At 34.0% G+C, this 21904-nt stretch overlaps 3 protein-coding genes across 3 annotated transcripts; all 3 read left to right on the forward strand.

The window, feature by feature from the left end:
- Positions 1–6331: 6331 nt before the first annotated feature.
- On the forward strand, positions 6332–6688 carry LOC123672426. The gene has a single exon (XM_045606527.1). The coding sequence runs from the start codon at positions 6332–6334 to the stop codon at positions 6686–6688; it is 357 nt and encodes a 118-aa protein (XP_045462483.1).
- Positions 6689–6814: 126 nt separating this feature from the next.
- LOC123672440 lies at positions 6815–7406 on the forward strand. The gene is made up of 2 exons (XM_045606530.1): positions 6815–7143; positions 7316–7406. Exons 1-2 carry the CDS (start codon positions 6815–6817, stop codon positions 7404–7406), a joined length of 420 nt encoding a protein of 139 aa, XP_045462486.1.
- Positions 7407–13361: 5955 nt separating this feature from the next.
- On the forward strand, positions 13362–16607 carry LOC123671476. Its single transcript, XM_045605342.1, has 3 exons — positions 13362–13803; positions 15693–15861; positions 15915–16607. Exons 1-3 carry the CDS (start codon positions 13635–13637, stop codon positions 16414–16416), a joined length of 840 nt encoding a protein of 279 aa, XP_045461298.1. The 5' UTR covers positions 13362–13634; the 3' UTR covers positions 16417–16607.
- Positions 16608–21904: the final 5297 nt, after the last annotated feature.

The raw sequence follows: 21904 nt of genomic DNA on the forward strand, positions 1-21904 counted from the left end.
TATGACAATGACATTAACTTTGATAATGAAACAGAAAGAATCGTAGAAACTTGTTATTTTGATTACTTCAACAATAATGAGCGGGAAAGGGAATGAGAGCAAATTGAGGAAGCCACGTACTATGAAATTCTACATAATACCAAAAATAGTGCGCCAGGGACAGATAATATTCCATGGAGTATCATCAAACAATTGAACCAACACATACACGAACACATAATGAAGATATATGAATGGTGTCTGAATAATCAAACCTTTCCAGAAATATGGAAAACTGGTACCATCATTCTAATAGCAAAAACTAATAAAGATCATAAAAAAGTAGAAAACTATAGGCCCATAACACTCTTGCCAGTACTAGGAAAGCTATTAGAGAAAATAATTAAAGCTAAACTTGAGGAACACTTCAAATATTTCATTCCCAAATACCAATTTGGTTTCCGCAGAAAGAAAGCAACAGTTCACCCCCTCACAATTTTCTTCTCAAATCTACAAAATGCACAATTAAACAATAGGAAAACTGCAGCAGTATGTATGGACACTAATAAAGCATTTGACAGCATGTGGATAAAGGGTTTACTATACAAATTGTTCAAGAAAGACACACCATCATATCTTATCCATATAATAGGTTCATACCTAAAGCATAGAAGATTGAAAATAAAAATTGGCGACTCAGAATCTAACTTCTTCACTCCCATGCAGGGTACACCTCAAGGATCCCCACTCTCTCCTCTTCTATATAACATATATTGCAGTGACATTCCCACAATCCATAATACCCAACAATATATACTACAATATGCAGATGACACTTTAGCAATTTCACATGGGAAAACATTGAAAGACTGCATGAAAAATCTTCAAGAGCATGTTAATAACATCACATCATGGTTTTCAAAGTGGAGATTGAAGGCCAATCCAGAAAAATCACAGTTAATCATATTCAACCACAACATAAATCACCAATCTCCAACTATTGCAATAAACAATAAAATAGTAAAACCAGCACCATCAATAAAATACCTGGGAATTCAAATTGACAGCAAAGCCAGCCTGAAACTTCATGCGAACAACATAAAGAAGAAAATGATAGCTAGAGCTAAACACTTTAGATGTTTGACCTACAACAATCAAGGAATTGACATGAAAACAGCAACGATCATTTACAAGTCTATATGTCGACCAATAATTGAGTATGGACATCCCCTATATGCGAACTGCAGGGAGTCGGTGATCAAAATTCTAGAGGTTGCTGAAACAACATCCCTTCGAGCAATAACCAAAATGAGACATCCAAACAACCGACTGCACAATCCCCCAAATCACCTTTTATATAGCAGAACCAAGGTAGAACCCATTGGAGGGCGCATTGAGAAACTCAACAATAAATTCATACAAAGGCTAAAAGAATTGGACGATATAAGTGATCTCATGCACGACGAACCAGCAGATAACCCACGCAGAAAATTTCCAACTTGCACTTTTCTCCAAAAATTAAGAAGTTACATAAATTCCTAAAGTACTTATGTTTTTTTTTTTTTTTTTTGTAGATATTTGGAAATGTATTTCAACCCAATATGGGCTGAAGGACTTTGGTCGATGGCCTGTTGATAACATATCAATAAAGATCAGTTATTATTATTTCTCTCATAATTTCTGAAATAAATCGAGATCGTAGAAATGGGAGGGTACGAGTGGTAATTACCAGATACAGATATGATACAGATGAGTAACGTTGTCGTCAAAAAAAAATTCGGTTAACCCCCCCCCCCAAGAAAAAAAAAAGATCTACGCCCTTGAAATAAATACAAACAACAAGTTCAGAGGTTCATTATTGCAAATTGTAAGGTGAAATTTGATTTCAGGGTTAATACTGAATATATTTATTGTTTATTATAGAATTGTCATATTGTCTATATTACAACTTGTCCGTTTATTGTTAGTTACATTGTGATGTTTTATTAGGGATGTTTTATATATATTACAAGCTTGAAAAAGGGCACTGACCGAAACGTTGCCTCATATGACATTTCTATAATAAACAATGAATATATTCAGTATTAACCCTGAAATCAAATTTCACCTTACAATTAAAAGTGAACAGGGTAAATAATAAATCAATAAATTATTGCAAATAATAGAACACAATTACATCTCAAAGTCGTTAGTCAATATCATTATGGTATCGATCTTTGAAGATAGGTTCAAAAATATGCTAATGAGATCATTAGTCCAAAATTAATACTGTAATTTCCGAACTCAATTGTTCATCCTATGGTATACCCAACTATGTATAATTTAAAATCCATCGAAAAAAATGTAAATTAACTTTTGTAAATATTCCAATGTCTGTGTTTAATGATTTCAAATTTTCCAACTGTTAGAATATAAGCAATGTTAAATTTTAATGGGACCCGCATCCTTGTCTACTGACAGCGCTAATATAATCAGAAAAGATGATAATAAATTATCAACTCAAAATGGTCGCTAGAAATGATTTAATTATCAGCTATTAGAACAAAGATTTTTAATAAAGATTAATTGATAAGATCCTTTATTTTTCATTATCTATGCTCAGCGAAACGATAAATCATCTTCATGTCAATACTTTCAGCATTTATTAGTTTATTCTTCGTGAATTCCTAGTGATTCTGATGATGAGAGATTTTCGAGATACTCGGAATTGCTAATCTATAGTAAAATTACTCGGTAGGATTTGTTGTCACAAAAATATTAGGATTTTTTTGGGATATTCTTCTTCAATTTACTATTTCTCTGATTAGGCTATCATCACGAAGCTTGGAATTTTTATTATTAATAAACAAACACAATCTCGACACCGAGATTGGAATTTCAATCATGGAAAATTTGAGTATTTCTATTACAATATTCATCTTAAATTTTCCATGAAGTGATCAGCTTGAATTCTGCATGGAGTTTGAAATTTTAAGTTCATATCAACTCCCAGAATCTCGATTACTTCAGTTTGGGCTTTTTTTAAATATTCCTATAGTTCAATTTGGCGATCAACAAAAATTTAAATGTGGCCTGAAATTGCCATCCTATATAAAAATAATCATTAAAACAAAATCGTAATTTGATCATTAACGAACACAACCTCGGTATTCGAAAATTGCAAATGTGTTTTACTCCCTTGAGTTATCGTTTCACAGGCAGCTGGCCGGTTCGATAAGGGATTCACGGCTTGGCTTGATTTTCAAGCTACTTAGCTTGAGCTTGACTTGATTTCAAGTCAAGTCAATTGAATTTATTGTGAAAAAAACCAATAATATCATTTTTTTTAATTAGAAACATAAATTAAATCACTATAAATTATAACAAAGTAAAAAATAATAAAAAATAAAGTTTCCTAATATTGAGAAAACCTCCAGGCTTTGTTTGATTTCATTATTTTCCATCCAGGATCTAAGACACATGAGGCATCTTTGTCGCCTAACTTATTGCGGGTTTTTCTAACTGTAAGAGCAGCTCTGGAAAATTGTCTTTATAATAATAATAATAATAATAATGATCTTTATTCCAAAAGAATGTCCAATATAATACATTACATACAATACAGTACATTAGATGGAATAGTGTCAACTAACAGAATTATTAAATCCTCACTTCTTGAATGTTGTATTCATGAATGGAATAAGGTTCCATATTAATGAGTTTAATTTTCACATCATTTTTAAACTTATTGAGTGTTGTACTTTTTTTTATATCATCTGGTAATTGGTTGAAAAATTTTATTGCGGCATATGTTGGATGTTTCTCATATTTGACCAATCTATGTTCAGGATAAAGAATATTTACATGTCTAGTACTATAATCATGGACGGAACTACTGTATACAAACTTATTTCTATTCTTGAATAAATAAACTAAACATTCATATATATACAATGCAAATACTGTCATAATCTGATTTTTCCTGAATATTCCTCTACATGATTCTATGTGTTTGAGTCCAAATATAGTTCTTATGACTCTCTTTTGTATACGGAAAATCTCCAACACCCCTGAATCAGATCCGTAGAAAATCAATCCGAACCTCATTAAACTTTCAAAATTAGTGAAATAAAAAATTTCAACAGGAGCTGAATATGCTGGCGCTGATGAAAAATCCTTGGCCATTTTGGCCAAGTGTTTCTAAACCTACCAAAATCTACCAAAAGATTTCATAAAAATGTGAGAAAACTACTAATAAAGTCACACTGGCGAATGCTTCAGTCTCTAATATCAAATAGCTTTCACGTAGCCCCAACACAAGGAAAAAAGTCAAAGGGTGTTAAATCACAATATCTCGGTGTCCAATTGAGAACGGCGTCCATATCAATATCTTTCAATTCCGACCATAAAAAATCATTAATAATAACTTAATTGCCAAGATTGATGAGGAATCGGAAAACCTGGGTTTTCGTCAACAATATGGGTTACTGCAGCAATATTCTCAATTGTTTTTGAGTGACGCTCACGGTTTCGATTCTTCCCGTCACTAACTCATCCCAACCGCTCCAATTTTTCTACCAATTTCACTATTGCCGGCCGATAATGTGCTTCACGACGACCCGAAAGTGGTTTAGTTTTGCGAGCTGTTACTGCAAAATTTTCACCATTTTTGTAGTGAATTTCAACAATTTAAATTCATTGTTGTAGGGTGTATCCTTCTATTTTTGTAATGACGTAGATTTTATTTGTCAAACGTCAAAAGATGACAGCTGTTCAGATAGCGGGCTTTTCAAAATTGAACCTCTTATTAAAAAACCCTATAAGTCGCATATTCAACTTACAGATTGTTCTAATTATTATGAATTCTTTATGTAACGCGATTCAAGAAAGTGATATTGCAAAACAATCCATTGAAATTTGAACGATTGCTGATGCATTGCATCAGCATTGCAATTGTGTTTGTCAACAATCACCATTACAAACTCTGAAATAATAGCAAACTCAGCTTGAAATAATGATGTTTTCAATTCAACTCCATTCGAATTTCAATTATTTATTCTGTAGCGTATTATGAATTTCTAGTTCAAATATCTGAAAAAAATCGCAATATGCTTTTGCCAGACTGCCAGAGTTGAATATTTCAAAATCCTGATAAACATAAATGAGAGAGTTTAGGAAGACTTGCTAACATTTTTGTTTATTCATTTAGGGATAACACTAATCTACTGTTTTATTCAATCTATAATGAATTTCCATCAATTTAGAGCCCAATGCATTAAATATTCTATGTGATAAAATTTCAAAATTGTGTATAGTCTGTTCAGGAATTATTGATATCCCGGGCGGTTGTGGAAAATTGAAATTAAGTTGGTAATGGCTCATTCAGTAATATTTGGAATTGCAGAATTCGGGTTGATATTGGAAATGTCATTCACAGAAGATTGAATTTAGTTCAGTTTGTTTGTGTTATTGATCCAAGAAACTGTGAAAATAATCTTATCAATTCTGAATACCCATCGATTAGTTAAGTTGAATATTTCTCCCAGTACTGTTAGAAGAAAATTTTGTAGAAAAGAAGGCAAGTCTTGGAATATTTGTGGAAGAAAACCTGTGCAATACCATTTCACCTTCAAAGAATTATTGAATGAATATACCAGTGTGGATAGCATTCGAACTGACCAAAAAGCACCTGGATATCAATCAATCAAAGACAACATACTCAAAATTTATTGATTATAAGTTCAAAACAGTTGATCGAAAAAAAACTCTCATTGACAAACAGAAAAATATAGTGAATAGAGTACAATTTTATTGTAAATACTGGGAATCATCATCATCATCATCATCATCGTACAACCCTTCGCGTCCATTGTTGGACATAGGTCTCTCCCATTTTATTCCACTCGCTTCTGTCCTGTACTGTCCGAATCCAGTTATTAGATATTATTTTTATGTCGTCCGTCCATTGTGTAGGCGGCCTTCCTCTACTCCTTTTGTCTGCTCGTGGTCTCCACTCCAGCAATCGCTTTGTCCACTGTTCTCTTCTCATCCGTGCGACATGACCTGCCCAGCTCCATTTAAGTTTGGCCACAACGGTGATAATATCTTCTACGCCAGTTTTCCATCGTAGATCTTCATTTCTAATGTGATCTCTCAGAGTTTCAAGAAAGCAACATCAATGTGGAAGTACTCAAAGCTGTCAAATCGCTGTACGAGAATTATGGAGCGAAAGTAAAATTAGGAAATAAGCTCACTTCGAGATTCAGCGTGTCAAAAGGATTGAAGCAAGAAGCAAGCATGCTGTTTGTCACCTTCATTATTCAAAATATACCTGGAACGAGCACTTAAGGTTTGGAAAAGCAAATGCCACAATATGGGTACTCCATTCGATGAGGAAACAACACTCTACACGCTTTCGTTTGCGGACGATCAAATTGTGATAGCCCAGGATGTAGATGACCTGAACTACATGACGCGCAAATTAGTAGAGGAGTATGCCAAATGGGGCCTGGAGGTGAACATCCAAAAGACACAATATTTGTGCATTGGTGGTGGTCGGCAGAGCTCTGATCCGGACCTGACTTTGTCTAGCTCTCAATCAATAAAACAGTCCAAGGCCTACAAATACCTGGGATTAAGAATATCGGAGGATGGATTTCTCGATGAATCGATACGAGAAAGGAATACCCTCGGCAGGAGGACGATATCGATGCTCAATGGTGTTTTATGAGATAAAAATATATTCAAAGAAAATAAAAAAAGGATTTACAACACAATTGTTAAGAGCATTGTAACATACAGCTCGGAAGTATGGCCAATAAAGGCTAAAACTGAAAAAATGCTCATGGCTACCGAGATGGACTTCTGGAGAAGATCGGCGGGCAGATCAAGAATAGAAAGAATTCGTAATGAAAGAATAAGAGAGATAATGGGTGTCAAAAGTAACATCGTGAATGACATCCGAACTAAACAGCTCATATGGTTCGGCCATGTACAGAGGATGCCGGACAATAGAATTCCGAAGAAAATCTTTAAATGGACCCCACAAGGACGTAGAAGAAGAGGAAGACCTAGAAAAAGTTGGAGGGAAGGCGTCGACAAAGAGATGAGAGACACCGGCCTAGGCGAAGAACTATGGAGAGACCGGGCCGAATGGCGATTAGAAATCGGAAGACGTCGGAGAACGTTTTACCCGATACTTATATATATATCTCTCAGAGTTACACCCAGCATAGACCTTTCCATGCTTCTTTGGCACCACTTCAAGTTTTCTGGCAGTTGCAGTTGTCAATGTTAGGGTTTCGGCGCCATATGTTAAAACCGGAAGCACGCACTTATTAAACGCCTTTCTTTTTAGGTGGATAGGAACATTAGCCTTGAAAATATCCTTTAGTCTTCCATCGGCCGCCCATGCGGGAGTGAGTCTTCTATTCAGTTCTGACGTCTGATTATCTCTCGAAATACGACTTTCTTGACCTAGATATATATAGGCTTCGACCCTTTCAACCTCACAACCATCGATGTCGATGTTAGAACTGGGAAGCAGATTTGTCATGAACTTTGACTTACTCATATCAATTTTTAGCCCAATTTCTTCGCATGCCTTCACAAAGTCAGATATCATCTCTTTTATTTCCCCGAGGTTATCAGAAATAAGTACTATGTCATCTGCAAAGCGCAAGTTATTAAGTTATTTTCCGTCAATAGCCTTTTTTATCCCAATTCATCTGTTTGAATGCTCTCTCAAGGACTGTTATGAACAATTTTGGGGACATTGTGTCGCCCTGTCTCACCCCACGTCCAATGGGTATGTTGTTGATGAGTTTGGAGTATCGAAAATCGACCCTACATTCTTGCATAACTGCCTTCAACTCAACTGTATCGAAACCTTTTGGAAGTCGATGAACGCCAATACCAAGAGTCTATTATATTCATTTGTTTTTTCAATGAGTGTTTTTATACTTTGGAGGTGGTCATTTTTTCCGAATCCGCGGCGAAAACCCGCTTGTACTACAGGTGGATAGAGGTCAATTTTGTTTTCTAGCCGTGTGGTTATAATTGTAGTGAAGAGTTTATAAAGGTGACTGAGCAGACTTATTGGCCGGTAATTCTCTAAATCAGCTGTGTCACCCTTTTTATGGAGTAGTATGACGATGGAATCATGCCATCTCTTGGGGATCGAGCTATTGAAGAGGCAGAGATTAAAGAGATCTCTTAATTTTTCAAGTAAACTCTGGCCACCTATTTTGATTGCATCCGACATTATATTGTCTTCACCTGGTGATCGGTTGTTTTTTGTTTTCTTCAAGGCCAGTTCGATCTCTCCTATGGTAATATCAGGTTTTTCTTCTGATCCTTGGTTGACAATAACTTTTTTCGAAGTTAAAAAATCTGCCTCGTACTCCTCGTCTACCTCTTGACGGCTCTTATACAGCATCTGATAGAATTCATCCACAGTCTTCAGTATCTCGTTTCTATTTGTTGAAATATGACCTTGTTTGTTTTTAAGCTTATGTATTTCTCCCTTTCCATTTCTTAGTTTTCTGCGCAACACCTTCATACTTTTGTTATTCTCTATAGTCTCCTCAATATTCTCCTAAAGTTAGAAATATAGTTGTAACTGTCTTCTGTTGGTAATTTTTCATTTCTGTGAAAACATTCTTGTTGCAACTTTTTACTTAGAATTCAATGACGTTAAATGGATCTATTGTGGCCACAGACGCTCTTTCTTTAACTGTGAGGAAAAACTACGATACTGTTCCACGGATTCCGAACAGTTTTTTAGTATTTGCGATGCATTTGGTAAGTTAATAGTTTCAGACTACATAGCTTAACGGAACTCTTAACTGCATCTGCTATCACGAAATTTAAGCTGTGGTAGGCACATAGATTGAAAAATGCCCGAGGGTATATAATTAAAATTAGTTTATACACTTTTGTTTACTCCTGTCATGTTGGCACCGTTATCGTGACCTTGACCTCTGCAATATTTCATGTCTAAATTAAATTCATTCAAAATTAAATCTAGAAAGGCTAGAAAATCCTGCTCCCGAAGAGTCAAATACTGGCTTGAAAGCAACAAAACACTTTGCCAAATTTCATAAGCCCCACATTATATAAAAATGTCGCAAGATGGCCACCACGATTTCCGGATTTAACGAAATCAGTAATCAGAACAGCGGTTGGCGCCCCATGATATATAAGCATCCAAGAAATCAGAGAAGAACTATTGAGGAAATAGTAAACAAACAAATCAAGAAGACAATAGAGACGCTAAAAGCGCACGAGAATAGAGAATTAAGAAAGATAATTTAAATTCCAACAAAAAAGACATACAAAGAATCAAATAGAGGAAAACAGTGTTATGCAGAAGGCAGAAAACTCTCCTAAATGAACAACGGTAGAAACTTGAAGGAATCATAGTAGAGGCGTAGGAAATAAAATTCCAATCCATATACAAAAAGACGACATGTGAACATCAACATTACCAAGCTCGCTATGAAAATGAAGCTGTATTTGGCAGGGATTACTAATACCAAATTGAGAATTTCATCAGTGATCCTGGGATGGAACATCGCAATCCTCTGCGAGAGGGCGCACCTTCAAAATTGGCTGAGAACAACTCACCAAAATAACATTAGCAATTCATTCGCATACAGGCTCTTGCCTCTGCGATCAATGTTTATGTTTAATGAACTACCCATGTCACTTCTCCCTTGCATTCGATCGTCATACATATTTCATATATATACAATTTCAACAATACATACTCAAATTAATTATTTCATTTTTTCTGCTCCTCTTTCGGCTAACGAGACGAAGTGCGTGTGTGTGTGTGTGTGAGAGAGAAGGAGAGAGTTGCATGAACAAAAAATGTTATATATAGGTACAGTAAACATTTGAACAAACTGTACATATGAAATTCTTGAATGTGAGAAGCAAAAACCTCTACCATAGCAGATCACATCTGTGTGAATTTTGGAGTTTCTGCCAATGTAATTTGTTTGTCATATTCTTAGCTTTGTTTTTTCATATTATTTTCTATACGAACTTTCTACATGAATTTTTATTAATTTCCGTGGAAAATGAATGATTGATTACTTAGCTTTGTTTTTTCATATTCTTCTTTATACGACTATCTAAATGTGGTTTTATTTATTTTCATGGAAAAGAAATGTTTGATTTCAATATACATACTGTGATGTCGAAGGAGACGATTCTACTGCTGGTTTTGATGATGACACTCTGTATTTTTTCGGCAAAGCTGTAAAACGCCTGTAGCAAAAAGTGTGATATCGTCGTAATTCATTGACTTCTTTGGGAACTACAACTTTACTATTAATTAAATTGTTATCTTGACGAATTTTTGATATTTCCGCACATTTACACAATATCTTTTCTTCAAAAGTTTTCAATTTCCCATTAATTTTTCTACAAATAATACAAAATGGTTGAATATTAGACATTTTCGTGCTGGCTACAACACTATTTACGGTTTGTTACTTTATGAAGAAACATTCGAAACTGGCTAAAAACTACCACTAACGGCTACCAACGACCTTAAGCCTGAAGGTACTATATACTCTATTATATTATTATTATACCTGTGCACTTCTTGGATTTGTTCACCCTCTACTATATGCCAAAGGTATACAACATTGCTGTTGTTGAACGAACAACGAGCTGAATATTACCTGCTTGTATTTCAATACTTCATCTGCTGAATAGTTGTTGAAGAACAGTTCAGAATTGTTCGGTTCTGTTGCAATAACCTGTTCTATGAAAGTCGACAAGGTTGCCGATAGCAGCGGGGTCAAACCCCGCCGGAGTCATGGATTTTTTTAGATGTATGGTGGTGGGTAATCTTTAGTTGTGAACATAGAACACGAGCTAGTTAATAATTTCGATTTATCTCAGATAATTCATGTGATCAGTTTACTTATCTATTAAATTTGACATTCTGAGTAAATAATGTAAACCCAAACTAAAAAAGTCCAACAAAATCCTATCTCTATTGAGCCAGATAAGTTAGGCAAAGCAGGGCTTCGGAATTTTATTTTGCCGGAGAGGCAATGTCTGGCAGTGACCATGTTGCTGTTATCGATTTCATCACTGATTAACAGCAGGTTGATAAAAATATCCAAAGGCAATCAAAACTATTGTAATAATATTTAAATGAATCCACTGAAATCAGAGAAATTAAAGAGGAAGATCATTGACGAACAGAATGAATAAAAGTGGTCCCAAAACAGAACCCTGCGGGACCCCAATTCGACTTGATATCTGGAAGATTCCTGTTGTCCTAAACGGACATAGAAATACCTACTTTTTAAAAAAACCTTGACCCACTCAAGAAAAACACCCCTAAAGCCGAGGCTGTATAACTTAGCCAGAATGAACTCGAAATTATGGCAGTCAAATGCTCTTGATTAATCGAAAAAGAGCCCTGCAACATAGGATCCGCCATAAAGGCAGTCATAAACAAAATTAAGTAAATCACAAGCAGCTGTATTGATCGATCGGTGTTGGCTTTCAGTAATTAATGAAAACTTGTTTAAATTATCCAACATTCTATTGAATACTAATTTCTCTATGACTTGCGATAAAGTGCTCAAAAAAGATATGGGACGATAATTTGAAAACAGCATTCTTCTTGAGTACGGAGATAACCTTAGCGGATCTCAAGACACTAGGACATATACCCGAAGTGATCGACAAGTTAATCAGATGGGCGAGATGCTCCGAGATCTGAGGTGAAACAACTTTCAAATTTTTAATCGAAATCATATCGTATCCACAGATATTTTCATTCTTAAAGCAGAACAATTAATTTTGTTTTGTCCATTTTGAATGGATATTTCTACTCGCAACTGTACCAGGCGCTGTATGTAGATGTAGTGATTTAGGATACCAACCAATCTTTCTTGATTCTAGCAAATCAATTCGAGCTGAAATCGCTATCCTCTACGGTTGATGGCCTGGACGTGGAGTTCGACATACTGTCCGAGGGAGCGGCTTCTTAGCGATCGCGTAGCTGGATTGTGTCCTAGACGTTCCGCTGATAATCGTGACTCGACTAGAGATGAGCGATATTTCACGAACTGTGATTTAATCACTGTCACAGGTAGTCACGGTTCCGAAAAACGAATACAGAGCGTGACGAGATCACTGTTTGAACATTTTACAGATATTTTCAGGGCATATCAACGTTTGTGCAATCGTAAATTATGAAGCCAGCCTGATGTTTTTATTGCTTCGGAACCTTTGTCGGCACTTACTGATGCACCCTAGCAACATAAGTTCCGTGCGAACGATTGTTTTCGAAATCCGGACAAATAACAGAACGTCCAAGCAGGCTAACTAATAAAAAAACTCAAATGATTCTCTTCCTCAATTGTTATATGTCGTTGGTGGAGAATGAATAGGAATAACTGTATTTTTCTCTCGAAAAATTTATCAAATATAGTTAGGAAATTCGATTATTTAGATACTGTTTTAACTACCCATTTCTGAGTTTTTTGTTGTAAAATTTTTCTCTTAATCTTTTGTTACAGTATTAGCCCCTTAATTATTTTGATATATACAATTATAAAATGAGTCTTTTTTGTTTGGAGGTTGATTACTCATCATTATTATTAAATAAATAAATAAACGTCTGAATATATGCATATGGCTTATTATTTATTATTCGATGTCCTAAAAATCATACCTTTTCATTTAGAGATTTCACAATTCTTTGATTAGCTCAGAAATAAATAGAAAATATCAAATATATTTAGGAAATTCAATTATTCAATAACTGGTTTTACTATATTTTTGTACATTTCTGATTGTTATTTTTTCTGTTTTTCTCTTATTTTATTTGATGCAGTATCAGTCACTCAATATTATCAATATATATTCACATGTGAATTATTGTATGTGTAGGTTTTATTTATTTTTCGATGTCCAAAATTATTCATATCCATATTCCACAAATCTGTTACCTCTAAAGAATTAACAGAAAGACAAAAGAGCTAAGGTTTGGGTGATTCATACAAATATTAATAACAAGCACGGTCCGTGCTTAGCGTTGTGAAACGTGAACGTTCCTGTTCCTTTTTGATATCAGTGAAATTAAAGCGTGACGTGATCACTGTTTAGGTATCGGATTCGGTTAGGGACCGTGCAGCACTGATCCCGATACCTAAACAGTGATCACGTCACGCTTTAATTTCACTGATATAAAGGAACAGGAACGTTTCACAACGTGATCTAGAAATCACGGTATCGCTCATCTCTAGACTCGACTGTTCTCTGTCGAGGTTACGCTACGGTTTCCTCGGAAACTCCGTCGACAGTCACGTTTCGTGTACTTTAGCAATTCCGTAGCTGGACGGAGCCCGAACGCTCAGCTGATAGCCGCAACTCTACCGTTCTGACCTGATGAGGTTAGTTTACAGCGGCTTCGTGGAGTTGAACGTGTAGAAAAACGGTACAAGGCACCGACGGGATCGGCGGCACCGCACATGCGTATATAGCCTACCAACAAATCACAATTCGGGCGGCAAGCGCTATCCTCGACAGCAGACGGCCAAGACGTAACGGTCGACGGAGTGTCAGAGGGAACCGTACCTTTAGATTCGAGCGGCGTCGTGCAGTTGAGCGTTTAGTATTGTGAAGAAACGAATAGTTTAATGAAAACTAGAAAAATGAATAGAAAATTCTCTCCGGAAGATGATGAACTATTGATAGGTTTAGTGAGACAACATCCACCATTATATAATGTAACACGCAGAAGATATAAAGATTTGGTACTCAAAAATAATATCTGGGGAGAAATAGGGGTGAGAATGAAAAGAAGCGGTAAGTGTACATTTTATTATTATTTAATTAGCGCATAGAATAATTCATTTTCTCAACAAAAAACAAACAAAAAAAATAATAATAAAAATGCTGTAACACGTTGTTGAGGGCAAGCTCATCAAAGCACCAACATTTGTGGGATGCAAAATATCGTCTCATTTCTGCCACAGATTGAGATAAAACTCATGGGTTTTTATACTTACATTCAGGGCCGGCGTTAGGGGTGAAACAGTGATGCGACTGTTTCAGGCGCCTCTCTTCGAGGAGCGGTAATTTAGCCCAGTTTGTGGCCACCTTTTCAAATTTTTGAAAAAATATAGTCTTGATTTTTAATAACAACATAAGGTTGGTCCACTCGACTATGTTTATAGACATTCCATGCAATAATAATCTCCAAATCTTCTTCTCTTTCGAATTATGTGGAATTTGTTAACAGATTCAACATATGGAAAATTCCTACGATTTTGGCATTCGAAACTAGTAACTGTTAAATGCCAAATGTTTTCACATGTTTTTAATTCCATTTAGTTTTCGAAGCTTTGCATGCCCTACCGCTCTTTGTATCTTGTATTGTGATAGGTAACCGTACGCTGTGTCTTGTGAATGAGAAAATCAGATTGGTCATCGGCGTCGAAGAAATCTAGGAATAAATCAAGATACCTACAGAGTAAGGAGCTGTAATATTCAATTAAAAAACCTTAAAAAAACTCGGTACAATATTATATATTGAAATATTTCAGTGTTCTTTATTTCCTAGAATTCAATTTTTTTGAGCGAGCATGATTACAAGATTCTTCATCGGAAGTAAAAAATTCTGTACTATCATCGGAGCAGGTGATGTTTTTTGGTATGGAGGGGGTGCGTTTTATGAAGGAGGTCATGTTGTTTTTGTTAATGCTCAGCAGGGACGCCAAAAAATTCTTTGCTTCAGGCTCCAAATTTGCTCGCGCCGGCCCTGCTTACATTGAAATACAAACAACAATAAACAACGATGAGAAATGAATAGGTCTATCAGGCTGAAATTCAAATTAATTAACTAACACGTCAAGTGTTAGTTCAGTTAAGACAATAGTGTTCTTAAGTTCTATGGTTAAGCCCCCCACCCCCCATTCGCCATTTTCAGGCTCAATTTGAACGTATGTCGCCACTGTGTTTTATCAGGTCAGTAGGTCACTGTAATTGTAACGATCGGCGATATAGAGTTGAGACCACAGAAGTAAACTTTTTCAGTCATTTTTAGAGTTCATATGTACTCATAACAGATCATAGAAATTAATGATCTTACAGATACAGAGGAGAATTGATGTTTTTTTAAATTCGACACCTTATATTTTTCAATGCAGTTTTTGAGCTGCAGTCGAAAAACTCGATATATTTGAAACGGATGACATTTGTGAAAAACCAATAACGGGATGCTTTTCGATAAATCTGGGACATTGAAACAATATGCATTGAAAAATATGGGTTATCCCACTCTTCTCCACACTCTAACTCTCCTCAATATCTCAAATCGATATTTAATTTCTATAATCTGTTATGAGTACATATAGACTATTAAAATTACTGAGAAAAACATTCTAGAATTTTTTGAATATCTCGAACAGAAACCAATATATTTAGGGAAATATATAAACAGTAATTTTTCATAAATGCCTTATAACTCGAAATTTTCTCTCATGCAGTTTTTTGAGAGCATAAAAGCAGCTTCGAAGCTCTTGCCCTACTGAAACGCTAATTCAGATTCCATATGTGCCAGCTGTAATGGCGACGATATTTGAATGCTTAGTGATCTGAAGAATTTCCTTGTAGCAAAATCCTTATTTATAATTCATATCTCATTATATTATTTGAATTATGTAACCTCACCATAAATATCTTTAAACTTTCAGAAAAAGCATGCAAAACAAGATGGAAGAATATCCGTGATAACTACCAGAAGAGAAAACGGGAATTGATGAAAGGCCAGACAACTGGCTCGGCCAGAAATACCCAGATGGAAAATTTTCTTGCTAAATATAAAGACTTGACCTTCCTTGATAATACTACAATCGTAGAGTAGTAAGTACAGTTTTTTTATCATTGTACAGTGTATCACTATCTTTTATTTCCAGTGACGAAAGTGATGAAAATAGCGAATCACAAGATATACAAGTAGATGTAGAGGAATTTCAAGATCCAGTTGACTCCAAAGCATCTGATGTTACTCAGAACTTCATTATCACCAAGGAATATCATGAGGACCAATTATCCACAATCGAAGAGGCTGATGCAAATATTGCTTGCAAGAGGGAAAGAAGGTCAGTTTCCAAAGAACGAGAACAAGTAAATGAAGAAATTAAGAAAGGGCGAATTGAAAGAACACTGCTGGTGAAAGATGTGCGGAGCCAACCACGAATTGATACAAGAGAGGAGGAAACTCCAATTTCAACTTTTTTTCGCAGTATTGCGCTGACAGTTGAGCAACTTCCTCCAGACCTACAGACTAGGGCAAAAGTAAAAGTTTTGCAAGTAATTTCAGAACTAGAGTTTGAACAGCAGGGAAGAAAATTCGGTTCTGGTTCCCAACCTTCTACAATTGGATATATTATTGGACCTCTACCGACGAATCGATAACAGTCAAGTTCTAGTGGAGCTTCCTATATAACAGAATTTTCTCCACATGTCGGCCGTCATATCTTCAATGCAACTGTAAATATCTCATTTAAGCATTTCATTATTATTATTATTATTGACGATATTGAGTTTATTTTTGTAATTGTAAAAAATTTTATAAAATAGGTACGAGAAAATTTTCATGGAATGTTTTATTTGCCTTCAAATAATGCCTTCTGGTACATTATTTCCAATAATAAACATTCAAAATTATCCTAGGAAAAACAATTTTAACTCCTCTGTGATTTTCAAAGTTTATGATTTGGGTGTATCTGGATAACACCAAAAAAATGTAAGGGGTAATTCTTTGATGAAAATTAAGGTGGGTACTCGATATAAAACCGAATTTTGAAAAGAAAAATCAAGGAAACAAACATTTAAAAAAATTCATTTCTCAGAAAATTAATAGAACACAATTATGAAATTGAAAATAAACAGGGTGATTCACCGCTATGGCCTATTAGACGTTTATGGAGAACTATCATATATTTGACTCTACTATTGGCACCAGGGCACTGTGGGGTTGAAGGAAATGAAAAAGCTGATGAACTTGCAAAAAGTGCATGTAGGTTAACACCTGCTGGATCTGAGCCTTTCTGTGGGCTCTTTGATCGTCTTGAAATTTCAAGACGATCAAAAACTAATCAAATGATATAAATAAATAAATACGTATTATATTCATATTTGTTTAATTCAATAAAAAATCAATTCATTTGTTGAGAAAAAGGAAAATATGAAATTGAATTTTAAATCATTATTATCATGATTTTGAAATTTTATATTTCGTAAATCGTAAAAGTAATGATGAAAGTACCATTCTCTTTTTTTCAACAGGGACGACATGTTTTTAATCGAGAAATATCAATAAGTATTTTAATATTTGCATGATTGAGGAAAGTTTATTAGAGTTTGATCAATACAGCTTTGTTAGCCAGAATGTAATATATAAATGTTTCGGGAATTATATAATACTTGGTCACAATTCCTTTATCTACATAAATCATATACTTTTTATGCTCGCGTTGTATTATATAAAGAAATATAATATTCTATATTCTACCTTTTTGAATTCTTTATGAACATTATTTTCATATTTCAATGAAGTTATTTTTGTGAAAATTGGATCACACTGTACGTGAACTTAATGATTTTTTTTGTTTTAGTAACCAAAAAGAAAGAATTCATGATAAAAATTCCAAATTTCTGCTTGGCACGGTCATACAGGGTGATCAATAAACATTCCCTTATGAGTGCAATTTTTTAGTTCAATAACTCTTCAATTAATCAACCGAATAATTTCAATTTTCCAAGTTTTGTCACCCTTCACTAGCGCCTTCCTTCAATATTTCTGGAATCAGATCTGTACTAAGAAATTTTCAGACTTTTGCTCTTTTTGTGAATATTGGATCACCATGTACGTTAATATAATGATTTTTTTTTGGTTTTCGTAACCAAAAAGATTTAATTCATAATAAAAATTCTAAATCTCTGTTTGGCATCGTGATACAGGGTGATCAATAAACATTCCCTCATGAAAGAAATGTCAAAGGTCAAGAGATCTTTGAATTTGTCGGTAGAATTATTCCGAAAATTGCAGTTTTGTCTCCCTTTACGAATGCCTTCCCTCAATAATAATCATAATATTTACATACAGGGTATCCAATATTCACAAAAATAGAAAAAGTCTGAAATTTTGCTAGTCCGGATCTGATTTATTCGATTTCAGGAATATTGAAGTAATGCGCTAGTAAAAGGTGACAAAACAACAAAATTTTAAATTATTCGGTCGATTAGTTAAAGAGTTATCGAACTGTCAAATTTCATTCATGAGATGAACATCACCCTGTATATCTCAAACTGAGGCACTCAGGCGCAGTGTGACTAGATTTAGTAGAAATTTCCTTTTTTAGTAGATTTTTCGCATTTTATAAAGTTTTCAGTTGAAAGAAATCATTTGGTTTTAAAAAATCTAACCGTGACGCTTGGGAATGTCTAGACTCTAGAATGTTCCGATGAATCCATTCATTGTTCATTGAGGTTCTTCGTTCTACGTGAATCTACCTACCTAAATCTAAACATATTAAAATCATAAAACTTCTTTGGTGGCTGTCGGCTGAAAATAAATATAAAGAATAATGGAATATCCGAAGGGTACCTCATTAAAAACAGATGATGTTCAAACTTCAGTTGAAAATATACAATTATCTCAAATTTGGGATTCTATTTAGTTAAAAAAAAATTGTTGTAATTGGAGTTTCATTGACAAATTTGAGTGGCTATTTCCAATCAATTCAATTATTTAGATTCATATTATTTTATAATATGTGGCTATGGAAGCAAATTTCAATTGTTGGAAGCACATAAAAAAGACCATCAAGAAAGGACATTTGAGATATTTGTCATTGAAGAATTTCATTTCATCCACAGATTTAATTGAATTAATATGAAAAAGAAATACATGACAACATACATGGCACAAATGAAAGTATTTGAAGTTCAATATCCCAAAAGTGATTTTTTTGTAGATACGCACGCACTTCTCAATTCAAACGGCAATATTGATAATCATGAATCGAATTTATTAGTTTTAATTCAGAAAGACTATTGATGTCAAATATAATTATCAAAATAATTTTTGTTACTTGAAATCGTACTTACAAACTTTAACCCTATATACGACTATCATTGAATAATAGGATCCTTGAATTATTTCCGAAAAATATATTTTTTTATTAGTATTTCAGATTCAATCTTGTATCTAGTACCTCGAACACACATATTCAAAGAATTTTGTATTTGGTTATTTTTTATTGGGTTTCTTTTACATCTTTGCCGACGATTGCATGTTTTTGGCAATATTTTAAGTTATTTGGGAAAAGAACTTTTATGGAAATGAGTAATTTCTGGAAAAAACACAAATAACAGAAATGATTTTCACGATGTCATCTGTACTTATCTCACTAACTATCCTATTGATGAAGTTAAATTTAACCATAAGAGACATTAGAATAAAGTGTATTCTGAATGAAGTGAAAATATAATGCAGAGCTATCTGTGGAATTTTGTCAAAAAGTATGTCAGTCGATTTTTGGTAGATTTCTGAACGATGTAAGTAGATTTTTTGCGGCAAGTTTAGTAGATTCATCATATTCCAATCTGGATTAGATTGGAATGTGAATTTTTTTCACTTATCTCATGAAACATAATAAAACGTCGAAAATTTATTTAACGTTTATACCCCTCAACATTATTTAACTCTGTTATTCGGGTCTAACGATGTATTCAGTTACTGAATCCAATGTTTATTATTGCATACTCTGGAAATGGAAGGCAATAAAAGAAACAATTATGAAATTAATTGTTTAAATGAAATCAGGCCTGTTTCCGATGCCGATAAAGCACGTCTGCAAAATATATTCTATTTTAATTTGCTAACACAAAAATTATTAAGCTTTATTGAAGAATCATGGGAATAAAACGATGGCTTATAACATATAAATCCCTATAGTCCTAATGATGTCACGGAATCCTATAATCATCAAGTCGTTCATAATTTGAGTTAGTTTTATGGTTCAAAATAAATTTTTATTTTAGTTTATTATCTTTCTTACCAGGGACCGTATTCTCGACGAGTTATCTTTCAAAACGTATACTGTACGTGTTCAGTGCTCTGAATCTGAAAGAACGTATACGTTTTGAAAGATCACTTGTTGAGAATACGGTACTAGATTTTGTTAATGTCATTATTTGGGATAAATATTTTCTCCAAATACTGCATTCACCTTGGATATCATATAAATCCCTATAGTTCAGATGTTACGGAATCCTATAATCATCAAGACGTTCATAATTTGAGTTGGTTGGATGGTTTACAATGAATTTATATTTAGGTGAACTATCTTTCTTACCAGATGTTGTTAATAAATATTTTCTCCATTCAATCGATGCGGGTTGGGTAGGTCATAAAAAGTCATAAAAGCTGTTCGGGATTTGCCAAAAGAACGGTTCTATTAGATTTGTTCTTGTTCAAATACAAATTTTATCTTGGAAATATGCATTTGAAACAGAAAATTATTAAAATATGAACTTCAATTCGAATATACATTGAAATATACAGTTATGCAAATGCATATTCTTCCGAAGCTTAGTTATGGTTATACCTACCAAACTCGTCGGTTTTGTGATCAAGGAAATATTGGATAATTTTTTCAAGATATTTTGTTTGAAATTTTTATGTTTCTGTTTGAGCTATCCGCATTATATTAATAACGACCCTTGAAACTGTTATTTAACATCTAAAGGCAACATTTTATTTAGATTGAATTGAATGTTTCGAAATCTTCAGAAAAAAATTTGAACGACTTGTTATATCTACGGAATTCCTTGTAGGATTTCGACTAACTAAACAGCAACATTCGTTATTCGAACACATCCTGAAAATTTCAAGTTTGAATATCTCTTCGAGAATTATCATTTTTTCGGCCGGACGAACAGAATCGAATTTCAGGACGGATTCATCATCAGTGAGTCGAACCCTCGGTCGAACCTTATTGTTTTAGACGATCTCTGGCACAAAATTCATAATTTACAGACATTATGACGAAATAATAAAGCTGAACGACAGCTCAAAAATATATAGTCATAAGTTTTCAAGTATGGAATAACAACTCATCACATTTGTCCCTTCCATGCAGGCTCCTGCTATTTGATATTCAATCTATATGTTGGTTAACAAGTATCATTCGTTTTTGAGACAATTCAATTTCAGTGTTAAAAGTTCAAAATCCATATTTGAAGAATTTGAACTTGTTCTCTTTCATTTTCATTTTGCCCATTCTTTTTTATTTTGATAATCCTGTTTATATTGTCAAGTATGAAAAATAATAACCTTGTTTTTTCAAAAAAGTTTTCAATTAAAAGTTTGTTAATCGTCAGGATGATATTGAATCCAGTCGTTCAATGTGAACTTGAAGTTTGATTTCAATGTCAATGTGGATTTTTTGAATAGAGAATATACATTTTTCTTTGAAGAATATTAATCTTGTAAAACATTTTGTCAATTTCGTTTTTTCTATAGAATGAGTTTCACTAGAGAGAGAGAGACACAGAGTGTTTCATGTTTTGAATGATCCTGATAAAATACTTCGAAGATATTTCTCATAAAATAGTTTGTTTTTGTTTTCCGTATGAACATATTCAAAAATAAAAACTAGTTTTTTTTCTGAATTTTTTTCTATCGCAAACATGAGATGACACCGTGATAATAAAATCCCACCGCATGCCGAATTTTAAAAATGATATCACTGCATTGGTGAATTTTAGATTGTGCCTACTTTCTTTAGTATTACTTTTCATCTTATTCATTCATTTTTCCTAAAAAAATTTTTCTGTTAATTGATATCAACAGTCTGAACCTTTGAATTGAGGATAGAAGTGTGCATCATGGGGA

This window comes from Harmonia axyridis, chromosome 1 (genome assembly GCF_914767665.1).
Source record: "Harmonia axyridis chromosome 1, icHarAxyr1.1, whole genome shotgun sequence".
Taxonomy (NCBI): Eukaryota; Metazoa; Arthropoda; class Insecta; order Coleoptera; family Coccinellidae; genus Harmonia; species Harmonia axyridis.